General features: G+C 50.8%; 2 protein-coding genes across 3 annotated transcripts; one reads left to right on the forward strand and one right to left on the reverse strand.

Moving 5' to 3' along the window:
- Nucleotides 1-630: 630 nt before the first annotated feature.
- On the forward strand, nucleotides 631-24,076 carry LOC136450154 (DEAD-box ATP-dependent RNA helicase 26-like). The gene is made up of 10 exons (XM_066450498.1): nucleotides 631-1,031; nucleotides 1,701-1,807; nucleotides 21,232-21,287; nucleotides 21,403-21,609; nucleotides 21,693-21,899; nucleotides 21,984-22,070; nucleotides 22,169-22,264; nucleotides 22,349-22,564; nucleotides 22,649-22,831; nucleotides 23,017-24,076. The coding sequence occupies exons 1-10, from the start codon at nucleotides 736-738 to the stop codon at nucleotides 23,242-23,244; spliced, it is 1,683 nt and encodes a 560-aa protein (XP_066306595.1). The 5' UTR covers nucleotides 631-735; the 3' UTR covers nucleotides 23,245-24,076.
- LOC136450158 (uncharacterized) lies at nucleotides 16,733-20,729 on the reverse strand. Of its 2 annotated transcripts, XM_066450500.1 has the most exons (3): nucleotides 20,471-20,729; nucleotides 19,617-19,732; nucleotides 16,733-19,485 (listed from the first exon to the last, which is right to left on the reverse strand). In XM_066450500.1, exon 3 carries the CDS (start codon nucleotides 18,914-18,916, stop codon nucleotides 17,351-17,353), a length of 1,566 nt encoding a protein of 521 aa, XP_066306597.1. In that variant the 5' UTR covers nucleotides 18,917-19,485; nucleotides 19,617-19,732; nucleotides 20,471-20,729; the 3' UTR covers nucleotides 16,733-17,350. The 2 variants fall into 2 exon arrangements, with proteins under 2 accessions (XP_066306597.1, XP_066306598.1); XM_066450501.1 differs by having other exon boundaries at nucleotides 16,733-18,663; nucleotides 19,169-20,729.
- Nucleotides 24,077-25,910: the final 1,834 nt, after the last annotated feature.

The raw sequence follows: 25,910 nt of genomic DNA on the forward strand, positions 1-25,910 counted from the left end.
CATGATAACTTTATTAATCTTGAGATCCGAGCTCTCAAAAATACTAATAAGAGCAAGTATAATAACGTTTTTTAGCCGGCTAGGAGGAGTCCACATCGACACAGAAAAGGGCCACGTCGGAGAGAGATTACGGAGCAAGCGTTTCCCATCTCGCCCGCCTGCAGCTCATGGTCCAAGAAAAAATTTATTTCTCGCAGCCGTCTCCTAGCTCGCTATCGGCGAGAAGCCGACGCTTCGCTCTCCCGTCTCAGATGTGCCCTGGGCTTCTACATGTTGACATAAAATACTTGTATTTTTATTATAGTACACCTCTCAGCCGGCTAACTGCACAGGTTAACTGTATGATTAGCTGTAAGTGACATGACAGCTTCTCTCAGCTGCCAGTGGGCTAAACCATTAGCCTTGCTCTAAGGATATACGTTCGTATATTGATGAATGTGCGTGTTTGTGCACGCGTGTTTGAGTCTCTACTAGAGATCGCCAAGAAAAATATACTTTGTCTATCTCAGTAGCAAACCTGACTTGGGAAAGGCATGTGTTCAGTTTGAAATTCGGACAAACTGTTTCAGAGAAACGAACGAAAAGAAAGGTACGCCGTATAGGGTTGTCTATATACTGGTCTCCCTCCCAAAGTCCCAAAATTCATTGCGGGTCATTTCTCCCTTCCGCCGCCGCCGCACGCCCGCACTTCTACCCCGCCGTAGGTCAAGCATCGCCGACTTCGCCAGCCGGATCATGTCGACCAGCGCCAACCCGAAGCCGAAGCGGCGGCGGAGGGGCCCGCCGAAGCAGGGCCCTGGGTACCCCATGGTGGCCACCGTGGGGGCAATGGTTGCCCACGAGGTGGGCGCCGAAGGGCCACGGAGGGACGCGAGGCAAGGACCCGCGTTCCCTAGGGTGGTCGCCGCCACGACCAGGGGAGGAGGTGCCGGTGAGCAGCGCGCTGACGGAGTTGAGGGTTCGGCGTGGAACGCTGATAGGAGCGCTCACGAGGCAGGTGGCGTCGATGGCACGTACCTCACCCAGACACGGTAATGTCTTACTTGCGTCACGAATTAGGTTAGAGGATGTGCACTGAAATACTCTCGTGATTGTTGGAACTTGGAACGGAGGATTAGTGTTGCTGTGATTCCATGGTTATTGCTAAAACATAGGTTAGTAAGATCGAATTTACTTCTCTTTGTTGTTTTCCCCATTATTCCTTTGTTCTAGAATCGAGAATTCGTCACTATGTTGCAGTTGCAGTAAACTGTATTGTTTTTGTTCTAGAATCGATAATTCATCACTATGTTTTTTTTTTGGCGAGAAATTTATCACTGTGTTGCAGTGAACTGTATTGTTTGTTAGATCTCCAGTCCCACATCACGATTTCTAGTAACTTAGTAGTAGGTTTACTCAGCATTAAGAGTTATTTGTAATTGAGTATCATCTGGAACTGGGAGCTTATTTTGGATTTGACTTGCAGTTATGACATTGCTGGCTGCATTGTTAGTGTGTACATCTAACTATTACTCCCTCCATTCCAAATTATAAGACATTTTAGCTTTTTAAGATACATTTATTATATATCTAAACATAGTGCATATGTAAGTGCATAACAAAAACTATCTAGATAATCAAAACAGTCTTATAATTTGGAATGGAGGAAGTAGGACCCATCATCGTGTAGCCTTAATAGTCAGCTGCTATGCATGTCACAGGTTTGATCAATGTGCTATTTCTCCACTGTCGCTCAAAGCCATCAAAGACGCTGGATATGAAAGGATGACCCAGGTGCAGGAGGCTACTCTGCCAATAATACTTCAAGGTCAGCATACATGCCCAAACACTACAGCTAAATCCCTGACACCATTTTCTTGGGACCCCTTGATGTGAAATTTGAGAGGCCCAACCTTTCTGTGAGATGAGATGCCTTCCAATTGTGAGGGTGACTCACACGTTCCAGGCTACTGACCAAGAGGTTCCAATAGCCTAGCAATCGCTGAACCAACCCTTGAGATGTTATTAGCCTAGCCAAAACCAAGCTGACCTGACCACTAGGGTCTGCTCCTGCAAGAAATGGAAGAAAACCAGCAAGAACAAGGTGCAAGCAATCTGAAATTGCAAGTATGTAGTGAAATATTAAGATGGGGCTTTGAGTAGAGGTTGGTCTGTTGGTCTAACCGACACAAGAGACAACACAAGCAGTAGTTTTCAAAGGAACTGAACTAAAACAAAACCCAACTCTTACATATGGAGGTACCCCTTCTTTTATAGCCCAAATGGCTGCTGCTACAGTGCATGGCAACAGCTAATTCTATTACTGCTGTAAATATGGAGGTTGTTCCATAAATCTGGACAGCTAACAAGTAACAAACAAATAGTTTAGCCTACTATACTCTAGCTGGCTGCAAGTGGTGACTGCCTGTGGACAACCACAAATACAGCATAAAATATCAGCTCAAATATCTTTATCTTCAACACCAAGGTTCCTGATTAGGAGCACATTTCGATCTCTTCTTGTGTAAAATTTGTGAATTGCTGGCCTAGCTTCAGGTGGTGGAATGGATGGTACTATAGCTGTAAGTGGTGTGGTTGTATCTGTATTCTGTAGAAGTGATGCCCTTTCCTTCCTTGCAATGCAACATTATTTCTTTAAAATCAGCATCATGCTCATATAGCTCTTTGATGGTTTTCAAACCAAATATTTTATAATCAAGTTGAGATAACATGGTATAACGTCTAGATAATGCATCAGCAATGATATTTTCCTTTCTTTTTTGTGTTTTATGATATAAGGAAAAGATTCAATAAATTCCACCCATCAGCAATGATGTTTTCCTTTCTTTTTTTGTGTTTTATGATATAAGAAAAAGATTCAATAAATTCCACCCATTTTGCATGTCTACGATTTAGTTTGTTTTGGCTTCTAATATGTTTGAGAGACTCATGATCGGAATGAATCACAAATTCCTTCGGCCACAAATAATGTTGCCAGGTCTCTAGGGTGCGAACTAAGGCATATAATTCTTTATCATAAGTAGAATAATTCAGATTAGGTTCACTTAATTTCTCACTGAAATAGGCAACAGGCTTACCATCTTGAATTAATACACCTCCAATGTCTTAGTCGCTGAATTCTTACTCTTGGTAATAGCAGAATTCTTACTCTCATCGAGAGAGGATGACACTAGGAGTTGGGATAATTTTCTGGTTTATTTCTCAATGTCATGCCAACCTGAGGAGTTGGGGGTATATATTTATAGGCTGCTAGCCAGCCAAGCATATGCCAAGATGCTAGTCTAAGATGCTGTCCTAGATGCTAAGATGTTGTTCTCTAGTCTAAGATGCTGTCCTCTAAGATGTTGTCCTCTAGTCTAAGATGATGTCCTAAAAACAGACCATGCAGCCATAAGGACCATGTGACCAGCACAGCCCCACAAAGACCAGCCCACACATGAGACTTATCCCATCATTCTCCTCCTAAGTCTTGTGCGTCGTCCTGTGGGAAAGTTGAACCATCCCGGTCCTGGAGCAGAGCTCAAGGAACTTGATCCTCCCAAGGGGCATGGTGAGCAGGTCCGCAAGTTGGTCCTTGGTGTTGATGTAGCTCGCCTTGATGCTCCCTTCCTCCAAACAGCCTCGGATGAAGTGGTACGTCACCCGGATGTGCTTGCTGCGTTCGTGGAACACGGGGTTCTTTGCCAGGGCCAGAGCGGACTTGCTGTCCACCCTGAGCTCCACCGCTCTAGTGTCTCTGCCGAGAGATCACCGAGCAGTCGAGCGAGCCATAGCGCTTGAGTCGAAGCGGTGGAGGCTGCTATGTACTCGGCCTCGCAGCTGGACAGGGCCACCACCTGCTGCTTGACCGACTGCCAGCTAACGAGACACTTGCCGAGGAAGAAGAGGATCCCGCTCGTGCTCTTGCTGGTGTCGATGTCGCCGGCGTGGTCGCTGTCGCTGTACCCGACGAAGTGTGCCGCCCCAGGGTGAAAGCTCTAATTTGGTTTTGGTTAATTGATGAAACCCTAAGTGCTAACCTAGTTTATCAAAGTGATTATGAGATAGGTAGCACTACTCCAAGTGATGAAGCAATGACGAAGATCATGACAATGGTGATAGCATGGTGATGATCAAATGCTTGAACTTGGAAAAGAAGAAAGATAAAAACAAAAGGCTCAAGGCAAAGGTATAAAATGTAGGAGCCATTTTGTTTTAGTGATCAAGACACTTAGTGAGTGTGATCACATTTAGGATAGATAGTCGTACTATTAAGAGGAGTGAAACTCGTATCGGAATGCGGTTATCAAAGTGCCACTAGATGCTCTAACTCATTGCATATGCATTTAGGATCTAGTAGAGTGCTAACACCCTTGATAATATTTGTGAAAATATGCTAACACATGTGCACAAGGTGTTTGCAGGGTTGAGATGGGTTTGGGTCCCTCTCTCCCTCCCGCCGAGCTTGCTCAGCGGGATTCGGCGCTTTCGGAAAAATGAAATGTCTATTTTCTATTGCGCCGGATGCAAAATTCTTGGTGGTTGGCACACTTGAGAAAGGGTGAAGAAGTTAGAGCTGAAATGGAGTTGGTTGAAATGATGCTGGCGTCGGTCTACTGACCGGACGCTGGGTCACTCAGCGACCGGACGCTGAAAGACTGCGTCCGGTCGAGCTGGCAGAGAAGTCGCCAGTTTCGGTGTTACACCGGACGCTGGACCTGAGATGCACCGGACGCTGGTTTCTGCGTCCGGTCAAACTGACGGGTCTGCACAGTGGCTAAGGGTTGAGCACCGGACGCTGGCTGCGTCCGGTCAAGGTGTACCGGACGCGTCCGGTCGAAAAAACATGCCTCGGGGAGCTTACTGGAAACGACCGGACGCTGGGGCTTCAGCGTCCGGTCAGTTTTGACCGGAGCGTCCGGTCAGCTTTGTAGCCGTTGAAATCTGACGAACAGCGTTTGAAGCTGGTGACGCGTGGCGTCCATCGGGCAACCGGACGCTGAGGGCCAGCGTCCGGTCAGTATGACCGGAGCGTCCGGTCAGAGCGCGTTTTGCCCAGTGAAGGAGTACAACGGCTCTATTTGATGGGGGCTCTATTTATAGCCCCATGGCCGGCTCAAGGGACACCTCTTGCACATTTTCATTGACATAACAACCTTGTGAGCTTAGCCAAAGCCCTCCCACTCATCTCCATCATTGATCCATCATCATTGTGAGATTGGGAGAGAATCCAAGTGCATTGCTTGAGTGATTGCATCTAGAGGCACTTGGTATTCGTGTTGCGCTGCGGATTTTCGCTTGTTTCTCTTGGTGGTTGCCACCACCTAGACGGTTGGAGCAGCGGTGGAGGATCGGCACGAGTTGGTGATTGTTCGTGGCCGTCTCCGGTGATTGTAAGGGGAGTTGTACCTTCCCCGGCAGAGTGCCGAAAGGTAACTCTAGTAAATTGCTCGTGTCATTGAGTTATCTCACTTGTGGGTCGGTTCTTGTGGTGTCCAATCGTGTGGACGAGGTTTGTGAAACACCTCTTAGCCGCCGAACCACCAAGTGTTGGTCGACACAACGGGGACGTAGCGTGTTGGCAAGCACGTGAACCTCGGGAGAAAATTGATTGTCTCTCTTCTTTGGCATTCTCCCGGTGATTGGCTATATATTCATCTTGTGATTGGTTCATCCCCTACACGTCGGTATAATCACTCTACTCACTCATTTACATTCTTGCAAACTAGTTGATACAAGTTCTTTAGTGTAATTAGAATTGAGAGCTTGCTTTATTATTTACATTCATCTAGTTGAGCTCTTTAGAGTAGCAAGGTTGAGAGCTCTTAGTGAGTAATTACATAGCAAGTTTGTGTGCCTAAGTATTCATTGCAACTAGAATTGTTGGATAGGTGGCTTGCAACCCTTGTAGAGCTAGAGAAAGTTTGCATTACGCTATTTGTCATACTAATCAAATTGCTCTAGTTGATTTGTAGATTTTTAAATAGGCTATTCACCCCCCTCTAGCCATATTAGGACCTTTCACAGGGCACATAGGGTAGTAGAGGCCGTGATCAAGAGTCCCCGCAACGTAGCGGATGATCCTCTTCACAGCCTGCTGGTGCTCCGTCGTCGGTCGCTGCATGAACCGACTAACGTAGCCGACGGAGAATGCCAAGTTTGGCTGTGTGTGGGCGAGGTAGCGAAGGCTCCCCACAAGACGCCGATACTGCGTAGCGTCCACCTCCTCCATCGTGTTGTCGCGGCTCAGCTTCAGCCTCTCCTCCATCGGATTGAGAGCTGTGTTGCAGTCGGTGAGCGCAGCTAGCTCAACGACGCGCTTGGCGTAGGCGGTCTGTCGAAGTGTGATCCCGGAGTCATCCTGGTGTACCTCGATTCCTAGGTAGAAGGAGAGATGCCCCAGGTCACTCATCTGGAAGGTGGCCTTCATTTCTTCCTTGAATGCCGCCACCTACGCATCTTTGGTGCCGGTGATCACCAAGTCGTCGACGTATGTTAGTTGCTGAATTCTCACTCTTGGAAGTAGCAGAATTCTTACTCTCATTGAGAGAGGATGACACTAGGAGTTGGAATAATTTTCTGGTTTACTTCTCAATGCCATGCCAACCCAAGGGGTTGGGGATACATATTTATAGCCTGCTAGTCAACCAAGCATATGCTAAGATGCTAGTCTAAGATGCTGTCCTAGATGCTAAGATGCTGTCCTCTAAATGCTAGTCTAAGATGCTGTCCTAGATGTTGTCCTCTAGTCTAAGATGCTGTCCTATGTGTCCTCTAGTCTAAGATGCTGTCTTAAAAACACAAAGACCACAACAGCCCCACAAAGACCATAGCAGCCAGACTTATCCATCAACGTAGACACCCACCAGCAGAGCATTTCCTCCACTGCCCCGTCGGTAGATGGCCGTCTCGTGCGGGCTTTGCTCGAAGCCCATCCCCTTTAGCGTGGAATCCAACTTGACATTCCACGCCCTTGGTGCCTGCCGCAAGCCATAGAGGGCCTTGCGTAGGCGGAGCACCTTGCCCTCCTTGCCGGGGATCGCAAATCCCGGCGGCTGGTGCACATAGACCTCCTCCTTCAACTCGTCGTTAAGGAATGCCGACTTGACGTCCATGTGATGAACACGCCAACCCTCCTGGGCAGCTAGCGCAAGGAGTCGCACGGACTCCATCCGTGCCACGGGAGCAAAAGCGTCGTCGAAGTCGACCCCCTCCTGCTGCACGAAACCTCGTGCCACCAAGCGAGCCTTGTGCTTGACGATGGCGCCGGCTTCATCCCTCTTCAGCTTGTACACTCACTTAAGGGTGATTGCGCGGTGACCACGAGGAAGGTCAGCAAGCTCCCAGGTGCGGTTCTTCTCGACCACATCCATCTCCAATTGCATCGCGGCGCGCCATGCCGCGTGTCTCTCGGCCTCTGCAAACGACCGAGGCTTGCCGTTGTCACACGCAAGGTGCAACTGCGCCTCCAGGTCGTGAGGCACCGGTTGGTCGCCGAGAAGGTTCTCCATCGTACGGTACCGCAACGGCTCGCCGTCGTGGTACGCGTCGATGCGCTCCTCGTCGTGAGAGAGCGGAGTAGCGAGCTCAACCGGGCTGTGCTCGACACGAGCTGGTGTTGGAGTAGACGTGCCCGGAGAGGTGCCTGTCGGTGCTGGAGTACGTGGCGGTGCCGGCTGTGGTGGAGCCGGCGAAGGACTTATCGCAGCCGAGGTCCTGGCTGGAGCGCGTGGTGCTGTCGGAGTAGCAGGCGCCGGGGTCGGTGGAGGCTCGGGGACTGGGGTAGACGCGCTCGTCGAAGAAGAGCTGCCTACTCCCTCAACTCCCTCGAAGTGGACGTACTCGACAGTGAAGTCGTCGTACGTCGGAGCCGAGCCGTCGTCCACCGCCTTGTCCCATGCCCATCCTCGTCCTTCGTCGAACACAACGTCGCGCGCCGTGCGCACACGCTGTGTCTTCGGGTCGAGGATGCGGTAGGCCTTCGAGCCCTCCGCGTAGCCGATGAACACTCCCGGAGTGCTCCTGTCGTCGTGCTTGCTGATGTAGCCAAGCTCCTTGGCGAACGCGAGGCAGCTGAAGACCCGCAAGTGGGAGACTGCTGGCTTGCGTCCATGTCAAGCCTCGTACAGCGTTCTGTCGTCGAGCGCCTTGGTAGGCGAGCGGTTGAGGATGTAGACGGCCCACACCACCGCCTCTCCCCAGAAGACAGCCGGCATCCCCCTCTGCTTGAGAAGGGCTCGAGCCATCCCCACAACCGTCTGGTTGCGCAATACGACGCGAATTCAGCCGCCGTGAATTCGCCGCCGTTGTCGGTGCGCAGCACGCGCAGCTTGCGGCCGCACTCCGCCTCCGCAGTAGCCTGCGAGCGCCTGATGGCGTTCGCAGCCTCTCCCTTGCTGCCGAGGACCATCACGCACATGTAGCGGGAGAGGTCGTCGACGAGCAGCAGGAAGTAGCGTCGTCTTCCCGGTGTGGCCAGTGTCACCGGGCCACACAAGTCCCCGTGCACAAGCTCGAGCCTCTCCTTGGCTCGAAAGCTCGCCCGCTGGGGAAAGGGGAGTTGCCTCTGCTTCGTCAACACACAGACGTCGCAGAGCTGCTCCACATGGTCGAGGCACGGCAGGCCTCGCACCATCTTCGTGGCACTGAGCCGCTTCAGGGCCTTGAAGTGAAGGTGCCCGAAGCGCTCGTGCCACTGCCACGCCTCGTCATCCCGATGAGCAGCGAGACAGAGGGGTTATGCCACCTGCATGTTAAGGATGTAGAGTCGATTTGCGCTTCTGGATACCTTGGGAAGAAGGCGGCGACGACGATCCCAAATCCTCATGACTCCATCCTCAACCACCATGCGCGAACCGTTCTCATCTAGCTATCCCAAGCTGATGATGGAGTTCCTCAACACGGGGATGTAGTAGACTCCGGTGAGCAGCCTGTGCTCACCAGACACGACGGTGAAGATGACGGAGCCGACGCCCTTGATCTCCACGCCGGAGGCATCCCCAAACTTGACGGAGCCTCGGACGCTAGAGTCAAGCTCGGTGAAGAACTCCCGTCGACCGGTCATGTGATGGGTGGCGCCGGTGTCGAGGCACCACCCGTCAGTCTTGTCGTTGCCGGAGCCGTCGCCGAGGAGGGCGTGTGCTTTTGGCTCGTCAAGGTGGAGGAGAGCCGCTGCGGCCGGTGCTGTTGAAGGTGGCTCGATGCTTGCATGTGCCATGAACAGAGCCGGCTCCTCTGCCTGTGCGACGTGGGCCTGGCCGCGTCATGGCTGTCGACAGTCCTTGGCCCAATGGCCAAGCTGGCCGCAGTTGCGGCAGGCGTCGTCTCGTGCCGGCTTGTGCCTGCCAGCGGCGCCTCCGCGGGCATCACCCTCGGCACGTCCTCGCGCCCCGGCCTGGGCGTCTCTGCGCGGCTTGCCACGCTTGCGGCCGCCTGTCGCGGAAGAAGGCTCCCCCTTCTTCCGGTCACCTTGGCTGGCAAGCCACTGCTCCCGAGTGAGAAGGAGCTTCCCGCCAGTGGTGATGGGCCCAGAGAGGGACTGTGGCTCATCGCTGTCGACGACCTTGGGGCGACCTATCGCCTCCTCGATCGACATCGTAGAGAGATCCAGCTGAGACTCGATCGAGCGAGCCATCTGCTTGTACTTCTCGGGGACACAGCGGAAGAGCTTTTCGACAGCTCTCTCCTCGCCGTAGGTGTCATCGCCGAACTACATCATCTTCTGCAACAGAGTGTTGAGACGGAGAGCGAAGTCATCAACGTCCTCACCTGGCTTGAAGGCCAGGTTCTCCCACTCCTTGCGAAGTGCCTGCAGTGTGGACTTGCGAGCGCGGTCGCTGTCGATGCGTGCCGCAGTGATGGCGTCCCAAGCCTACTTGGCAGTCTGCTTGTTGATAAGCGAGAACTGCATATCGGGCGGGACTGCAGCGATGAGGGCATCCAGCGCCCGTCGATCTAGGTCGTAGTCGACGTCGCCGTACCGGACTGCCTCCCACATGTGCCGCACCTGGAGCTTTATCCTCATCACCGCAGCCCACTTGACGTAGTTGGTCTTGGTGAGGGTAGGCCACCCACCGTCGGGGCCGAAGTCCCTGACGACAGCCTGGAGCCCGTGGTAACCACGGTACCAATCCGGGGAGAGAGCCACGCTGCCTGTGAAGGCCGCGCTCTCCATCGACCCGTCCGCCACCGTCGCCGTGCGCGCCTCCTCCAGGAGCGCCACCGCCATGCGCGCCTCCTCCAGGAGCACAGCCGCCGTGCGCGACTCCTCCAGGAGCGCCACCGCCATGCGCGCCTCCCCCAGGAGCGCTGCCGCCGTGCGCGCCTCCTCCAGGAGCGCCACCGGCGCGTCCGCGCCTGTCGGGGCTGCCGGCGTGCTCGTGGGCGTGCGCGGCTGCCCACTGCGCCCCGCCCGCGCTTGTCCTGCCTCCCTCCCCAACAACTCGAGGTCCGCGTCGGCGCTGTCGTCAACAGAAACGAAGTTGCTGATGCTGCCGCGCAAGGCCTCGACCTCTGCTGCCGCCGCACGCGCTGCATCCGCCGCCGCCGCTGCTTCCGCCTCCGCTCTGGCTGCTGCCAGTCTGCGCAGAGGGAGATGAGTGAGCAGGAGCGGCCGGAGCTGCTGCTGCTCTTTGCTGGGGCTATTGCGAGGCTGGGAAAGAAGATGAGCAGGAGATTCTCAGGCTACAGGATAATACAGTTCCGATATCAGTTGTTAGTCGCTGAATTCTTACTCTTGGTAGTGTTAGTCGCTGAATTCTTACTCTTGGAAGTAGCAGAATTCTTACTCTCATCGAGAGAGGATGACACTAGGAGTTGGGACAATTTTCTGGTTTATTTCTCAATGTCATGCCAACCCAAGGGGTTGGGGTTACATATTTATAGGTGCCAGCTAAGCATATGCCAAGATGCTAGTATAAGATGCTGTCCTCTAGATGCTAGTCTAAAATGCTGTCCTATGCTGTCCTAAAAACACAAAGACCACAACAGCCCCACAAAGACCACAAGACTTATCCATCATGCTAAGATGCTGTTCTCTAAATGCTAGTCTAAGATGCTGTCATATGCCGTCCTAAAAACACAAAGACCACAACAGCCCCACAAAGACCACAAGACTTATCCATCATTCTCCCCCTAAGTCTTGTGCGTCGTCTTGTGGGAAAGTTGAACCATCCCGGTCCTGGAGCAGAGCTCAAGAAACTTGATCCTCCCAAGGGGCTTGGTGAGCAGGTCCGCAAGCTGGTCCTTGGTGTTGATGTAGCTCGCCTTGATGCTCCCTTCCTCAAGACAGCCTCGGATGAAGTGGTACCTCACCCGGATGTGCTTGCTACGTTCATGGAAGACGGGGTTCTTTGCCAGGGCCAGAGCGGACTTGCTGTCCACCCTGAGCTCCACCGCTCTAGTGTCTCTGCCGAGGAGATCACCAAGCAGTTGAGCGAGCCAGAGCGCCTGAGTCGAAGCGGTAGAGGCCGCTATGTACTCGGCCTCGCAGCTGGACAGGGCCACCACATGCTGCTTGACCGACTGCCAGCTAACGAGGCACTTGCCGAGGAAGAAGAGGATCCCGCTCGTGCTCTTGCTGGTGTCGATGTTGCCCGCGTGGTCGTTGTACCCAACGAAGTGTGCCGCCCCAGGGCACCTAGGGTAGTAGAGGCCATGGTCGAGAGTCCCCGCAACGTAGTGGATGATCCTTTTCACAGCCTGCTGGTGCTCCGTTGTCGGTCGCTGCATGAACCGACTAACGTAGCCGACGGAGAATGCCATGTTCGGCCGTGTGTGGGTGAGGTAGCGAAGGCTCCCCACAAGACGCCGGTACTGCGTAGCGTCCACCTCCTCCGTCGTGCTATCGCGGCTTAGCATCAGCCTCTCCTCCATCGGAGTGAGAGCTGGGTTGCAGTCGGTGAGCCCAGCTAGCTCAACGACGCGCTTGGCGTAGGTGATCTGTCGAAGCGTGATCCTAGAGTCATCCTGGTGCACCTCGATTCCTAGGTAGAAGGAGAGAGGCCCTAGGTCACTCATCTGGAAGGTGGCTTTCATCTCTTCCTTGAATGCCGCCACCTCCGCATCCTTGGTGCCGGTGATCACCAAGTCATCGACGTAGACACCCACCAGTAGAGCATTACCTCCACTGCCCCGTCGGTAGATGGCCGCCTCGTGCGGGCTTTGCTCAAAGCCCATCCCCTTTAGCGTGGAATCCAGCTTGGCATTCCACGCCCTCGGTGCCTGCCGCAAGCCATAGAGGGCCTTGCGCAGGCGGAGCACCTTGCCCTCCTTGTCGGGGATCGCAAATCCCGGCGGCTGGTGCACGTAGACCTCCTCCTTCAAGTCGCCGTTAAGGAACGCCGACTTGACGTCCATGTGATGAACACGCCAGCCCTCCTGCGCAGCTAGCGCAAGGAGTCGCATGGACTCCATCCGTGCCACGGGTGCAAAGGCGTCGTCGAAGTCGACCCCCTCCTGCTGCACGAAACCTCGTGCCACCAAGCGAGCCTTGTGCTTGACGATGGCACCGGCTTCATCCCTCTTCAGCTTGTACACCCACTTAAGGGTGATCGCGCGGTGACCACGAGGAAGGTCAGCAAGCTCCCAGGTGCGGTTCTTCTCAACCGCATCCATCTCCAACTGCATCGCGGCGCGCCATGCCGCGTGTCTCTCAGCCTCTGCAAATGACCGAGGCTCGCCGTCGTCACACGCAAGGTGCAACTGCGCTTCCAGGTCGTGAGGCACCGGTCCCGGCACCGGCTGGTCGCCGAGAAGGTTCTCCATCGTACGGTACCGCAATGGCTCGCCGTCGTGGTACGCGTCGACGCGCTCCTCGTCGTGAGAGAGCGGAGTAGCGAGCTCAACCGGGCTGTGCTCGACACGAGCTGGTGGTGGAGTAGGCGTGCTCGGAGTGGTGCCTGTCGGTGCTGGAGTGCGTGGCGTTGCCGGCTGTGGTGGAGCCGGCGAAGAACTCATCGCAGTCGAGGTCCTGGCTGGAGAGCGTGGTGCTGTCGGAGTAGCAGGCGTCGGGGTCGGTGGAGGCTCGGAGACTGGGGTAGACGCGCTCGCCGAAGAAGAGCCGCCTACTCCCCCAGCTCCCTCGAAGTGGACGTACTCGACAGTGAAGTCGTCGTACGTCGGAGCCGAGCCGTCGTCCACCGCCTTGTCCCACGCCCATCCTCGTCCTTCGTCGAACACAACGTCGTGCGCCGTGCGCACACGCTGTGTCTTCGGGTCGAGGATGCGATAGGCCTTCGAGCCCTCCGCGTAGCCGATGAACATTCCCGGAGTGCTCCTGTCGTCGAGCTTGCTGATGTGGCCAAGCTCCTTGGCGAACGCGAGGCAACCAAAGACCCGTAAGTGGGAGACCGCCGGCTTGCGCCCATGCCAAGCCTCGTACGGCGTCTTGCCGTCGAGCGCCTTGGCAGGCGAGCGGTTGAGGATGTAGACGGCCGTCACCACCGCCTCTCCCCAGAAGACAGCCGGCATCCCCCTCTGCTTGAGGAGGGCCTGAGCCATCCCCACAACCGTCTGGTTGCGCCGCTTGACGACGCCGTTCTGCTGTGGGCTGTACGGCGCGGAGTAGTGGCGCTGAATGCCCTCGTCAGCGCAGTACAACGCGAATTCAGCCGCCGTTGTCGATGCGTAGCACGCGCAGCTTGCGGCCGCACTCCGCCTCCGCAGTAGCCTGCGCGCGCCTGATGGCGTCCACAGCCTCTCCCTTGCTGCCGAGGACCATCACCCACATGTAGCGGGAGATGTCGTCGACGAGCAGCAGGAAGTAGCGTCGTCCCGACGAGCAGCGAGACAGAGGGGTTGTGCCACCTGCACGTTAAGGACGTAGAGTCGATTTGCGCTTCTGGATACCTTGGCAAGAAGGTGACGACGACGATCCCAAATCCTCATGACTCCGTCCTCAACTACCACGCGTGAACCGTTCTCATCCAGCTGTCCCAAGCTGATGATGGAGTTCCTCAACGCGGGGATGTAGTAGACTCTGGTGAGCATCCTGTGCTCACCAGACACTGGTGAAAATGACGGAGCCGATGCCTTTGATCTCCACGCCGGAGGCATCCTCAAACTTGACGGAGCCTCGGACGCTAGAGTCAAGCTCAGTGAAGAACTCCCGTCGACCGGTCATGTGATGGGTGGCGCCGGTGTCGAGGCACCACCCGTCAGTCTTGTCGTTGCTGGAGCTGTCGCCGAGGAGGGCGTGTGCTTTTGGCTCGTCGAGGTGGAGGAGAGCCGCTAGAGGTAGCTTAATGCTTGCATGTGCCATGAACAGAGCCGGCTCCTCCGCCTGTGCGACGTGGGCCTAGCCGCGTCGTGGCTGTCGGCAGTCCTTGGCCCAATGGCCGAGCTGGCCACAGTTGCGGCAGGCGTCGTCTCGTGCCGGCTTGTGCCTGCCGGCGGCGCCGCCCTGGGCGCCTCCGCGGGAATCACCCTCGGCACGTCCTCGTGCCCCGGCCCGGGCATCTCTGCGCGCCTTGCGTGGCTTGCCACGCTTGCGGCCGCCTGTCGCGGAAGAAGGCTCCCCCTTCTTCCGATCACCTTGGCTGGCAAGCCACTGCTCTCGAGTGAGAAGAAGCTTCCCGCCAGTGGTGATAGGCCCCGAGAGAGACTGTGGCTCATCGCTGTCGACGACCTTGAGGCGACTTATCGCCTCCTCGATCGACATCGTGGAGAGATCCAGCAGGGACTCGATCGAGCGAGCCATCTGCTTGTACTTCTCGGGGACGCAGCGAATGAGCTTTTCGACAGATCTCTCCTCGCCGTAGGTGTCATCGCCGAACTGCACCATCTTCTGCAACAGAGTGTTGAGACGGAGAGCAAAGTCATCAACGTCCTCACCTGGCTTGAAGGCCAGGTTCTCCCACTCCTTGCGAAGTGCCTGCAGTGTGGACTTGCGGGCGCGGTCGCTGCCGATGCGTGCCACAGCGATGGCGTCCCAAGCCTCCTTGGCAGTCCGCTTGTTGGTAAGCGAGAACTGCATCTCGGGCGGGACTGCAACGATGAGGGCATCCAGCGCCCGTCGATCTAGGTCGTAGTCGACGCCGCCGTATCGGACTACCTCCCACATGTGCCGCACCTGGAGCTTTACCCTCATCACCGCAGCCCACTCGACGTAGTTGGTCTTGGCGAGGGTAGGCCACCCACCGCCGGGACCAACGTCCCTGACAACAGCCTGGAGCCCGTGGTAACTACGGTACCGATCCGGGGAGAGAGCCACGCTGCCTGTGAAGGCCGCGCTCTCCATCGACCCGTCCGCCACCGTTGCCGTGCGCGCCTCCTTCAGGAGCGCCGCCGGCGCGTCCGCGCCTGTCTGGGTTGCCGCCGCGCTCGTGGGCGTGCGCGGCTGCCCCAGGAGCGCCACCGCCGTGCGCGCCTCCTCCAGGAGCGCCGCCAGCGCATCCGCACCTGTTTGGGCTGCCGCCACACTCGTGGGCGTGCGCGGCTGTCCACTGCGCCGCCCGCGCTCGCGCTGCCTCCCTCTCTAGCAGCTGGAGGTCTGCGTCGGCGGTGTCGTCAGCGGAAATGGAGCTGTCGATGCGGCCGCGCAGAGCCTCGACCTCCGATGCCGCCGCACGTGTTGCATTCGCCGCCGCCGCTGCTTCCGCCTCCGCTCTGGCTGCTGCCAGCTCCGTCGCTGCCAGCCTCGACGCCCTTGCCGCCGCCGAAGCGGTCTCTGCCGCCGCTCGCTCGCGATCCTCTGTCGCGGCAAGTTCGGCCTCCTGCCGACGCCGCGTGCTCGAGGCGACCGAGCGCTGAGACTGCCCTGTGGACATGACGCGCTACCGGGGGGCTGCTGCGTGGGGAGAGGGCTGCTTCAGACGAGCTGCTGCTCGTCCGCGCGGGGGAGGAGTGAGCAGGAGCGGCCGGAGCTGCTGCTCGCAGTTGGGGTTGTTTTGTGGCTGGGAGAGGAGATGAGCAGGAGATGCTCAGACTACAGGATAATACGGCGCTGATACCACTTGTTAGTCGCTGAATTCTCACTCTTGAAAGTAGGAGAATTCTTACTCTCATCGAGAGAGGATGACACTAGGAGTTGGGACAATTTTCTGGTTTATTTCTCAATGCCATGCCAACCCAAGGGGTTGGGGTTACATATTTATAGGCTGCTAGCCAGCCAAGCATATGCAAAGATGCTAGTCTAAGATGCTGTCCTAGATGCTAAGATGCTGTCCTCTAGATGCTAGTCTAAGATGCTGTCCTAAAAACACAAAGACTACAACAGTCCCATAAAGACCACAAGACTTATCCATCAGGTAGTAGCAGAATTCTTACTCTAATCGAGAGAGGGTGACGGTAGGAGTTGGGGCAATTTTCTGGTTTATTTCTCAATGCCATGCCAACCTGAGGGGTTGGGGGTACATATTTATAGGGTGCTATCCAGCCAAGCATATGCCAAGATTCTAGTCTAAGATGCTGTCCTAAAAACAGACTATGCAGCCATAAGGATCATGTGACCAGCACAGCCCCACACATGAGACTTATCCCATCACAATGCCTATCCCACTGGCATCACATTCGAGTTCAAAAGGTTTAACAAAATCAGGAAGTTGGAGTAGGGGAGCATTGGTGAGTCTCTCTTTGAGGAGGTTGAAGGCATTCTCCTGTGCTGGCCCGCAATGGAAGGGAGCTCCTTTCTTTGTCAACTCATTCAATGGTGCGGCGATGGTACTGAATTTTTGGACAAAACGTCTATAAAATCCGGCAAGTCCAAGAAAACTCTATACTTGTGTGACTGTGTTTGGAGTCTGCCAACTCTTGGTGGCATCAACTTCAGTTCCTTGCGGGGTCACAACATAGCCAAGAAACGATACTCGATTTGTGCAAAATGTACACTTTTCGATGTTACCAAACAAACGCCCATCTCTTAAAGCATTAAAAACAGCACGTAAATGCTCAAGATGTTCAGAAAGTGACTTACTATAAATCAAGATATCATCAAAGTATATTATCTTAAATTTTCCAATGAAAGCACGTAGAACTTCGTTCATCAATCGCATAAATGTACTAGGTGCATTAGTTAAACCAAAAGGCATGACTAACCACTCGTATAAGCCAAATTTAGTTTTAAAAACTGTTTCCATTCATCCCCTAGTTTCATTCTGATTTGGTGATAACCACTACGCAAGTCAACTTTGGAGAACATTTTAGAACCACTTAATTCATCAAGCATATCATCTAACCTAGGAATAGGGTGACGATATCTAATGGTGATATTATTAATAGCCCTACAATCAACACACATACGCCATGATCCATCTTTTTTTGGAACCAAAATAACCGGAACAGCACAAGAACTAAGGCTTTCACATATATACCCTTTGTCAAGCAAGTCCTGCACTTGATGTGCAATCTCCTTAGTCTCCTCAGGATTGGTCCTCTATGGTGCACACTTGGGTAGGGAAGCACCTGGTATTAGATCAATTTGATGTTCAATTCCTTGGATTGGTGGCAGCCCAGGTGGTATTTCCTTTGGAAACACATCTTCATACTCCTGCAAAAGGTTAACAACAGCAGGAGGCATAGGAAGAGGCATATCCTCATATGAAAATAATGCTTCTTTGAACATTATAGCAAAGCAAACAGAATTACTTGTTGTCATCTCAATAATTTCAGATTTTGTAGCTAGTAAAACCGGACTTTTCAACATAATTGCATCTTTCTTAGCATTAGGTTCTTTCTTTTTATTTGAAGCAAGTTCATTAGCTATAACTTGATTTTCATTTTTGCTAGTTTCCTTGTTCTCTTTATTAGCTCTTTCTATTTCATCTTTTAGAATAGCTTTAGGAGACATAGGCAGCAAAGTAATTTTCTTCCCTTTAAACATGAGCGTGTACTGATTGGTTCTACCATGATGCAAGGTATCTCTATCATGTTGCCATGGTCTTCCTAATGACAAAGAGCATCCTTGCATTGGAACCACATCACAATCAGCATAATCATGATATGAACCAAGTGAAAATTGTATCCTCACAATACGAGTTACCTTCAGTTTACCACAATTGTTGAACCATTGAATATAGTAGGGCCTAGGATGTTGTTTTGTGGTTAAGCCAAGCTTCTCAACCATGTCCATGCTTGCCAAGTTGTTACAGCTTCCGCCATCAATGATCACCCGACATGATCGGTTGTTGATGACAAATTTAGTTTGGAACAGATTGTGGCGTTGACTTTGTTCAGCTTGTTCCATTTGCACGCTAAGCACACGCTGTACAATGAGACTCAAGTACTTATCTGCTGATTCAGCACCATACTGCTCTTCCTCTTCCTCTTCCTCATTATCATAATGATTACCTACATGGCCAGTTGCAAGCATAGTATATTCTTCCTCAATATCACTAGCTGACGTGTACTCACCATTGTCGTTGATTAGAAGAGCTCGCTTGCTATGACAGTCCCGCATCATGTGTCCATAGCCCTTACAGCGATAGCATTGTGTATCTCGTGATCTTCCTGATGAATTAACTGAAGAGGAACTTGGGGCTGGTGCTGGTGCTGGGCTCTTGTTTGCCTCAGGTGCACGTGTAGGTGTAGTAGAGGAAGTAGGCTGCACACGGTTGTTGGAGAAGCTTAGTGCAGGTGTGCGGCTGGAGGAAGTTGCGGACGTCTTTGCTTGCCTTTGATTTGGCCAACCTGTAGAAATAACCCCAGAAGGGCCCCTTGTCCTTTGCCGGTCCTGCACTTCTCTTTCAGCTTTACAAGCAAGGTGAAATAAACGAGTTATAGAATTATATTCTTTATAATCAAGTATGGTCTGAATTTCCCTGTTAAGCCCCCCAAAAAATCTAGCCATCTTAGCTTCCGGTGTTTCTTCTAACCCACAATGTAGCATACCAATTTGCAATTCCTGATAATATTCTTCTACAATGTTTTTACCTTGTTTCAAGCATTGCAATTTATTTAATAAATCACGAGAATAATATGAAGGTATAAAATGGGCTCTCATAACTCTCTTCGTACCCTCCTAGGTAGTAGGAACATCCCTATTTGTACGGCAGTATTCTTGCCATCAAATAGATGCAAAATCAGTAAACTCACTAGTGGCAGCTCTAATTCTTTTATTACCAGGGATATCATAACACTCAAATTTCTGTTCTATGGCCATTTCCCAAGTGAGATATGCATCAGGATCATATCTACCAACAAAAGGAGGTATTGAAAATTTTATTTTCAGTAGAGGATCATCACGGTCTCGTACCTCTCGGCGGCGGTGGTGGCGTCGATGCGCATGGTCACTATTTGTATTAACTACATCATCTAGTTCAGTATCTGCAGCGTAGTCATCAATAGCAGTAGTAGCACGAGATGTTGTGGCAGAAGATAATTGTGCTTGTTCAAGTTACACTATGCGAGAGTGGAGGGCTGTGATGATTGTGTTGGTGCTGTTCAAAGCCTCTCTGGTCTCGTTCACCACTTTTGTGATGTTTTTAGTATGTTCATTTAGCAAGCGTGCCAAGTAATCCCTGGTTGCTTGTGTCTTTGGTGTGAGGGGTTCGGCTTCCTCACCTTGTTCACCTGCCATTGTTAGCAGCAAACAACAAACAATACAACAAGATTATATGTGCCTACCAACGACTAGGATATGGAAAGTGGAAATTTTTAAAGGCACTCACACTAACTCTTACCAAGTACTCACAGGTTCTTACCAAAATCAGCAGGTGGTGCAATTGGCAGCTGGGTCAGTCTCCAACGATCTTCAGGGTTGAGTTCAGCCAATGCAAGCTTATGTTACCTGAATGGCCAGTAGAGAGTGTAGCTTGGGCTGGTTTATTTATATAGCAAGGATTAGACAAAATCAAATCAGTAGGTGCTAAATTGAAAATCTGCTGAAAGTCCTAGTCAACATTGCTGGCCCTATAGAAGACTAAAAGCTGGTTAACAAACTTAGAAAACAAGGGATGGAAAAGAGCTGCAAGCCTGCAACAAGGCTACGACTTCTGTTTTTTTTTTCCATAAGTGCAACTCAATCACAGGCTATAACTAACTTAGTTTTGGCAAGGAAACCAAAAGTAGAACAGCAAAACAAGTGCACACTTGTTGTTATTCAAATGGTCTAGCACTAGAACAATCCAGACAGAATATGACTCCTCTCTTTCTTTCTTTATTTCCTTTTTTTAACTCTATTGTTGTATTTACTGCAGCCTATCACTTGCAGCTGGACAACTATCTCTCAGCTGCTATTCCTTTTTAGCTTTCACACTAAGGTTGCCAAAGACAAATTTACTTTCACTTCTTTCTTTTTCAAGATAGATCTCAACTAGAAGCTTTAAGCAAGAACTATGACCAGCAACTTAACATGTGACAATGCAACCCAGAGATTCAACAAAGTATAAACTGAAAAGAGATTGCAAACTAGGCTCAAACTAGTTTGGATAGGGTGTGGCAAACTCTCTGTTTTTTTTGGATCATAGGTAAAAGAACACTACAACTATTAAAAACTCAGTCTCACCAATTAACCATTGCTCTGATATCAGTTTATGTGGAATTTTAGAGGCCCAACCTTTCAGTGAGATGAGGTGCCTTCCAATTGTGAGGGTGACCCACATGTTCCAGGCTACTGACCAAGAGGTTCCAATAGCCTAGCAACCGTTGAACCAACCCTTGAGATGTTATCAGCCTAGACAAAATCAAGCTGACCTGACCACTAGGGTCAGTTCCTGCAAGAAATGGAAGAAAACCAGCAAGAACAAGGTGTAAGCAATCTGAAATTGCAAGTATGTAGTGAAATATTAAGATGGGGCTTTGAGTAGAGGTTGGTCTGTTGGTCTAACCGACACAAGAGACAACACAAGCAGTACTTTCCAAAGGAACTGAACTAAAACAAAACCCAACTCTTACATATGGAGGTACCCCTCCTTTTATAGCCAAATGGCTGCTGCTACAGTGCATGCTACTGCAATGTACTGGCAACAGCTAATTCTATTACTGCTGTTAATATGGAGGTTGTTCCATGAATCTGGACAGCTAACAAGTAACAAACAAATAGTTTAGCCTACTATACTCTCGCTGGCTGCAAGTGGTGACTGCCTGTGGACAGCCACAAATACAGCACAAAATATCAGCTCAAATATCTTTATCTTCAACATCAAGGTTCCTGATTAGGAGCACATTTCGATCTCTTCTTGTGTAAAATTTGTGAATTGCTGGCCTAGCTTTAGGTGGTGGAATGGATGGTACTATAGCTATAAGTGGTGTGGTTGTATTTGTAGAAGTGATGTCCTCATCACCCGTAAAGTAACATTTGGCTGCTTTTTCCTGCAGGAAAGGATGTTCTTGCAAAAGCAAAGACAGGAACGGGAAAAACAGTTGCCTTTTTGGTACTCCTTGCCTTCAGCCCAACTGATTAATTTGACTGTTATAGCGGTTTTCTTAACTATTGCAGTGATACAACTACAGGATTAACCCATGCGACTGAGCTCTAATTTCTTTTAGCTTCCAGCCATCGAAGTTCTCTCTGCATTACCTCGATCAACTTCTATAAATTTGCTGGTGATGTGCCCTACCAGGGAGCTTGCAAACCAAGTGGCTGCTGAGGCCAGGAAGCTTCTCAAGTATCATCGCTCACTGGGTGTGCAGGTTGTAATAGGTGGCACACGGTTACCTCAAGAGCAACGGAGCATGCAAGCTAACCCATGTCAGGTTGTACCCATGAATCACAGTAGCACAGTGCATACATATCTAGGTGCAACGCATGCACTAATACTCTGGTACTTTTAAATTAGATTCTTGTTGCTACCCCTGGTAGGCTTAAGGATCATCTTGAGAACACGCCTGGATTCTCCACCCGAATTAAAGGTGTGAAGGTTCTTGTTCTTGATGAGGCTGACCGCCTGTTGGATATGGGATTCAGAAGAGACATTGAGAAAATAATTTCTTTCATCCCTAAAGAGAGGCAGACACTGCTGTTTTCTGCTACTGTTTCAGAAGAGGTATCTCCGTTTGTCATTAATTCACTAGTCCCTTTTTGTACCTTATATGATCAGATCATTTTAAAAGGGAACCATTACTGTTAGGTCCGCCAAATTTCTCACCTTGCAATGAGAAGGGATTATGATTTCATTAACACTGTTCAAGAGGGCGATGAGGAGACACATGCCCAGGTTTGAGGATGCCATTTTCATGAGCTATGTCGGTAAAATTTCATAGCTTTTGAATGCCTTACAATGTAACCTTACATTAATTAACGCTGATGCATCAGGTAAACCAGACGTACATGATTGCACCTCTTGATCTGCACTTCCCCATATTGTATGATGTATTGAAGAAGCATATTGCGGATGATGCAGAATACAAAGTAAGTTACCTCACCAAGTAATTGCATGATTATGCCTTGAGGAATCTGGTGTGGCAGTGTGTCATTGACAATACTATTTTGCAGGTGATAGTATTCTGTACTACTGCAATGGTTACAAAACTTGTCGCTGAGGTACTTTCCCAGCTAAAACTGAATATAAGAGAGATTCATTCCAGAAAGTCGCAATCTGCAAGAACTAAGGTCTCAGATGAATTCAGGAAATCAAAGGGTCTTATATTAGTCAGCTCCGACGTATCTGCCCGTGGTGTAGATTATCCTGATGTCACACTTGTCATACAGGTGGGTGATATAATTGTTTCTCTTGCCAAAAGAAAAAAAAAGAAAAGGACGTGGATTCATCAAGAAATTTATTTGCTCATGTAGGTTGGTCTGCCAGCTGAAAGAGAACAGTATATACATAGACTCGGAAGGACTGGACGGAAAGGCAAGGAAGGGCAAGGCATCTTACTATTGGCTCCCTGGGAAATGCATTTTCTTAGTACAGTTAACGATTTGTCAATATCAGAGGCTGCAACACCTTCGGTTGATTCAAGCATTCAGGCAGCAGTAAGTAGTATAAAATTAGTGCTTGTCTTCTATCTTCCCATTTAGCTTGGTCAATCTCAGTGCAAACTTTGTTAAAAAAAAAAGGTCTTATCTTGGCTGCCCAAGAAATCTGAAGTCAAGTTTGGCCTGTAAAGATTAAGAAACCTGGTGCCTTTATGTTTTCATATTCCTTCTTTACTTTATAGGTCAATGACGCAGTCAGAAGAGTGGAGATGAAGAGCAAGGAATCAGCCTACCAGGCATGGCTGGGGTACTACAACTCAAACAAGGCCATCAGCCGAGACAAGGCCAGACTTGTGAGGCTGGCTGAAGAGTTCAGCCAGAGCATGGGGCTTGCAGTCCCGCCAGCCATTCCCAAACTCATTCTACGGAAGATGGGCCTTAGCAATGTTCCTGGGCTCCGGTCTTCGTAACCGTGGTGATCCAAATTCAGCAGAATTTGACCAGTGCTTCTCTCAACTTGGTAAACGCTGTGCTTCCACATTGCTGCACGTTAGTGCTGGGCCATGGAGAATAGCATATTGTTTTCCTTTTGCTAAAGTTCATCAGGAGTTTCTCAAGACGGGCCGGATTCTGTAGTCATGACTTCAACCATGACTGCTTTATTTTATCTGAAGCCGAATCTTGACCGGTTCGGTATCCACAGCAGACATTTTCAAACAGGCCCAGCGATTAGTATTCAGTTCTATCAAGTTTTCAAATGGATACGAAACAATATCAATCAGTAGAATATATTTGGGGAAGGAAAAAAAAGAAGATATATGTATTTGCTGGCAGCACCACATGTGACATGCCAGTTGATATTTTCATTGCAATAGTACACTTGTCATCGCAATGAAAATAGTTTTTATATTAAAGCTGTAGCTATCGATGAGATCTACAAATTTTCAGTTTTGAGGTTTTTTATCATTTGAGATCACTAAGTTGTAGCTATCGATGAGATTGGCATGTTTTTTTTCTCTCCTAAAGTTCAGGAGTTTCTCACGAAGAACCGGATTATGTAGTCATGTCTTCACCCACGACTGGTTCATTTTATGTGAGGCCCGTATCTAGGACTTAGTTCAGTATCCACAGCAGACAGGTTCAAAGAGGCCCAGCGATTAGTATTCAATTCTATCAAGTTTCAAAAGGATACGGACCCTTATCAATTAGCGGAATATATTTTGGAGAAGGAAAAAAAAGTATATGTATTTGCTGGCAGCACAACATGTGACATGCCAGTTGATATATTGATTGCAATAGTACACTTGTCCTGCTACCTTTATTATTTGTAAAGTTGTTGGTATTGCATTCCTGGCATTCGTGCATCATTCATCCATCACAAGCGATCGTTTGTGTGGCTTATAAGCCGGCTATGTTGTTTTTGTTACGAGAGAAAAACACTATATCATGACTGATAAGTATGAGCGAACATGGTGTTTATTGTTGGTCCTCGTCTCCTTGATGCCAGCTTCATTGACTAATTGGATTTGCAGGCAATGCTCCAGGCCCAGGGATTCTGTCCTCGGGCTTGCCTTTTTGTACTCAGTCCCGTCTCGTTTTTCTTCCTCGTTGCAATGGGCAGCTGAGGCCATGGTACGCTAGCTTTTTCCCTGTCTACAAAGCAGCAGCCTCTTGTCGTCGTTTTTTGAATGCTCAGTTTGCCATCATTTTTTAGACCAAAAGCAGTTTGTCATCATCGGGGATGAGCCGGCGACTGTTCCGATGCACTTGTTCATTTCTAGGTTCAACATGAGCTGAAAAAGACTCTTTAGGAAGTATCCGCTAGAGTTGATCGAGAATTCATGGCTAGATCCGAAAACAAAAATGGGAATATGACCTTACGGAATCTGGCACATGTGGCCCGTGTCGCATGGTTGGGTCAAATTGTACTGGAATTGGCTGGGTCAGATTGGAGGGGAGGCGAGGGGAGGGGATCCTGAAAACTGGTGAGATGTTAGGAAGGATCGGTAGATGCAGGTTACTGCCAGGCGTGCCCCTGGTCAATTTCGGTGAGAGAGAGACCTCGACGGGCCATGCGGCTGTCGTGGGCGCGTCATGGTCAACGTCACGACATTTGTGTTGGGTTCGGGCTCAATGCTGCTGGCAGGATCTGACCAATCAATCATCCAAGGGATACCCTGAACATTATTGTTCCTGAATCAGCTGTGACTGTGGACATCAATAGAGGAACGGTAAAATGCGACAAGTAATGAGATTACCATGAATCTGGGCACCCGGGTTACATCGTCTCAAATCTGTCCCTAAATAAATCGATTTCTAAAATCCGTGTCAATTGTTTTTTTAAGTTTAACTAACTTTATTGAAAAAGTAATATCTATATATAAAATAAACACCTTATGAAAATATATTCTACAATAAATCTAATGATACTAATTTGACCAATCTTAAAGCTCTATTATAGAAATTTATTTAAAGTTTAGAAAAATTGACTTAAAATAATTTTAGAAATCAATTTATTCAGGATGCGGGGAGTAACGACGACACGAGCGGGCAATAGGGCCATAGCCAGTTGGCACGTGGCGGCACGCAGAGCGGCGGCGCAGCCACGCCGAGGGCAAGCCCCCACGAAGCAGATGCCAGGAGGGACGAGCGATGCATGCAGGGCACCACCTGGCCCGGCCGGGCTCCCCATGCGCGCCTGCCTGCCTGCCTGCCTGCGGCTGCATGCGCTCTGCACTCCCCAGCGTCCGCCACCGTGCGACGCATGCATTCGCACATGTGCGGCTGTGCGCTCTGGCCTCTGGGGCCACCGGCCACCGCCCCCGGCGCTTGGAGGGAGAGGCAGCCAGGCAGGTATGTAGCGCGCAGCGAGCCGCAGTGCGAAGCGGCGGTCGGAATGCATGTTGCATGCAGATGCAGAGTGTGCCGGGCTTACACGTCGGAGTACACCAGAGTTAGTGAGACTATCTCCGACAGCACGTACCCAAATCGAAAACCCATTCCATATTTTGGGTCATGCACAGTAAAAGATTCCACACCCAAAACTCACCGTTCTCCAACAGCCTAAACAAAAGTCCGTCCCTCTCTCCTCAATCTCAATCGGCGGTCGCGTGCAAGGAGGTGGTGCCGCGGGGGG

Source organism: Miscanthus floridulus, chromosome 5, assembly GCF_019320115.1.
Source record: "Miscanthus floridulus cultivar M001 chromosome 5, ASM1932011v1, whole genome shotgun sequence".
NCBI lineage: Eukaryota > Viridiplantae > Streptophyta > Magnoliopsida > Poales > Poaceae > Miscanthus > Miscanthus floridulus.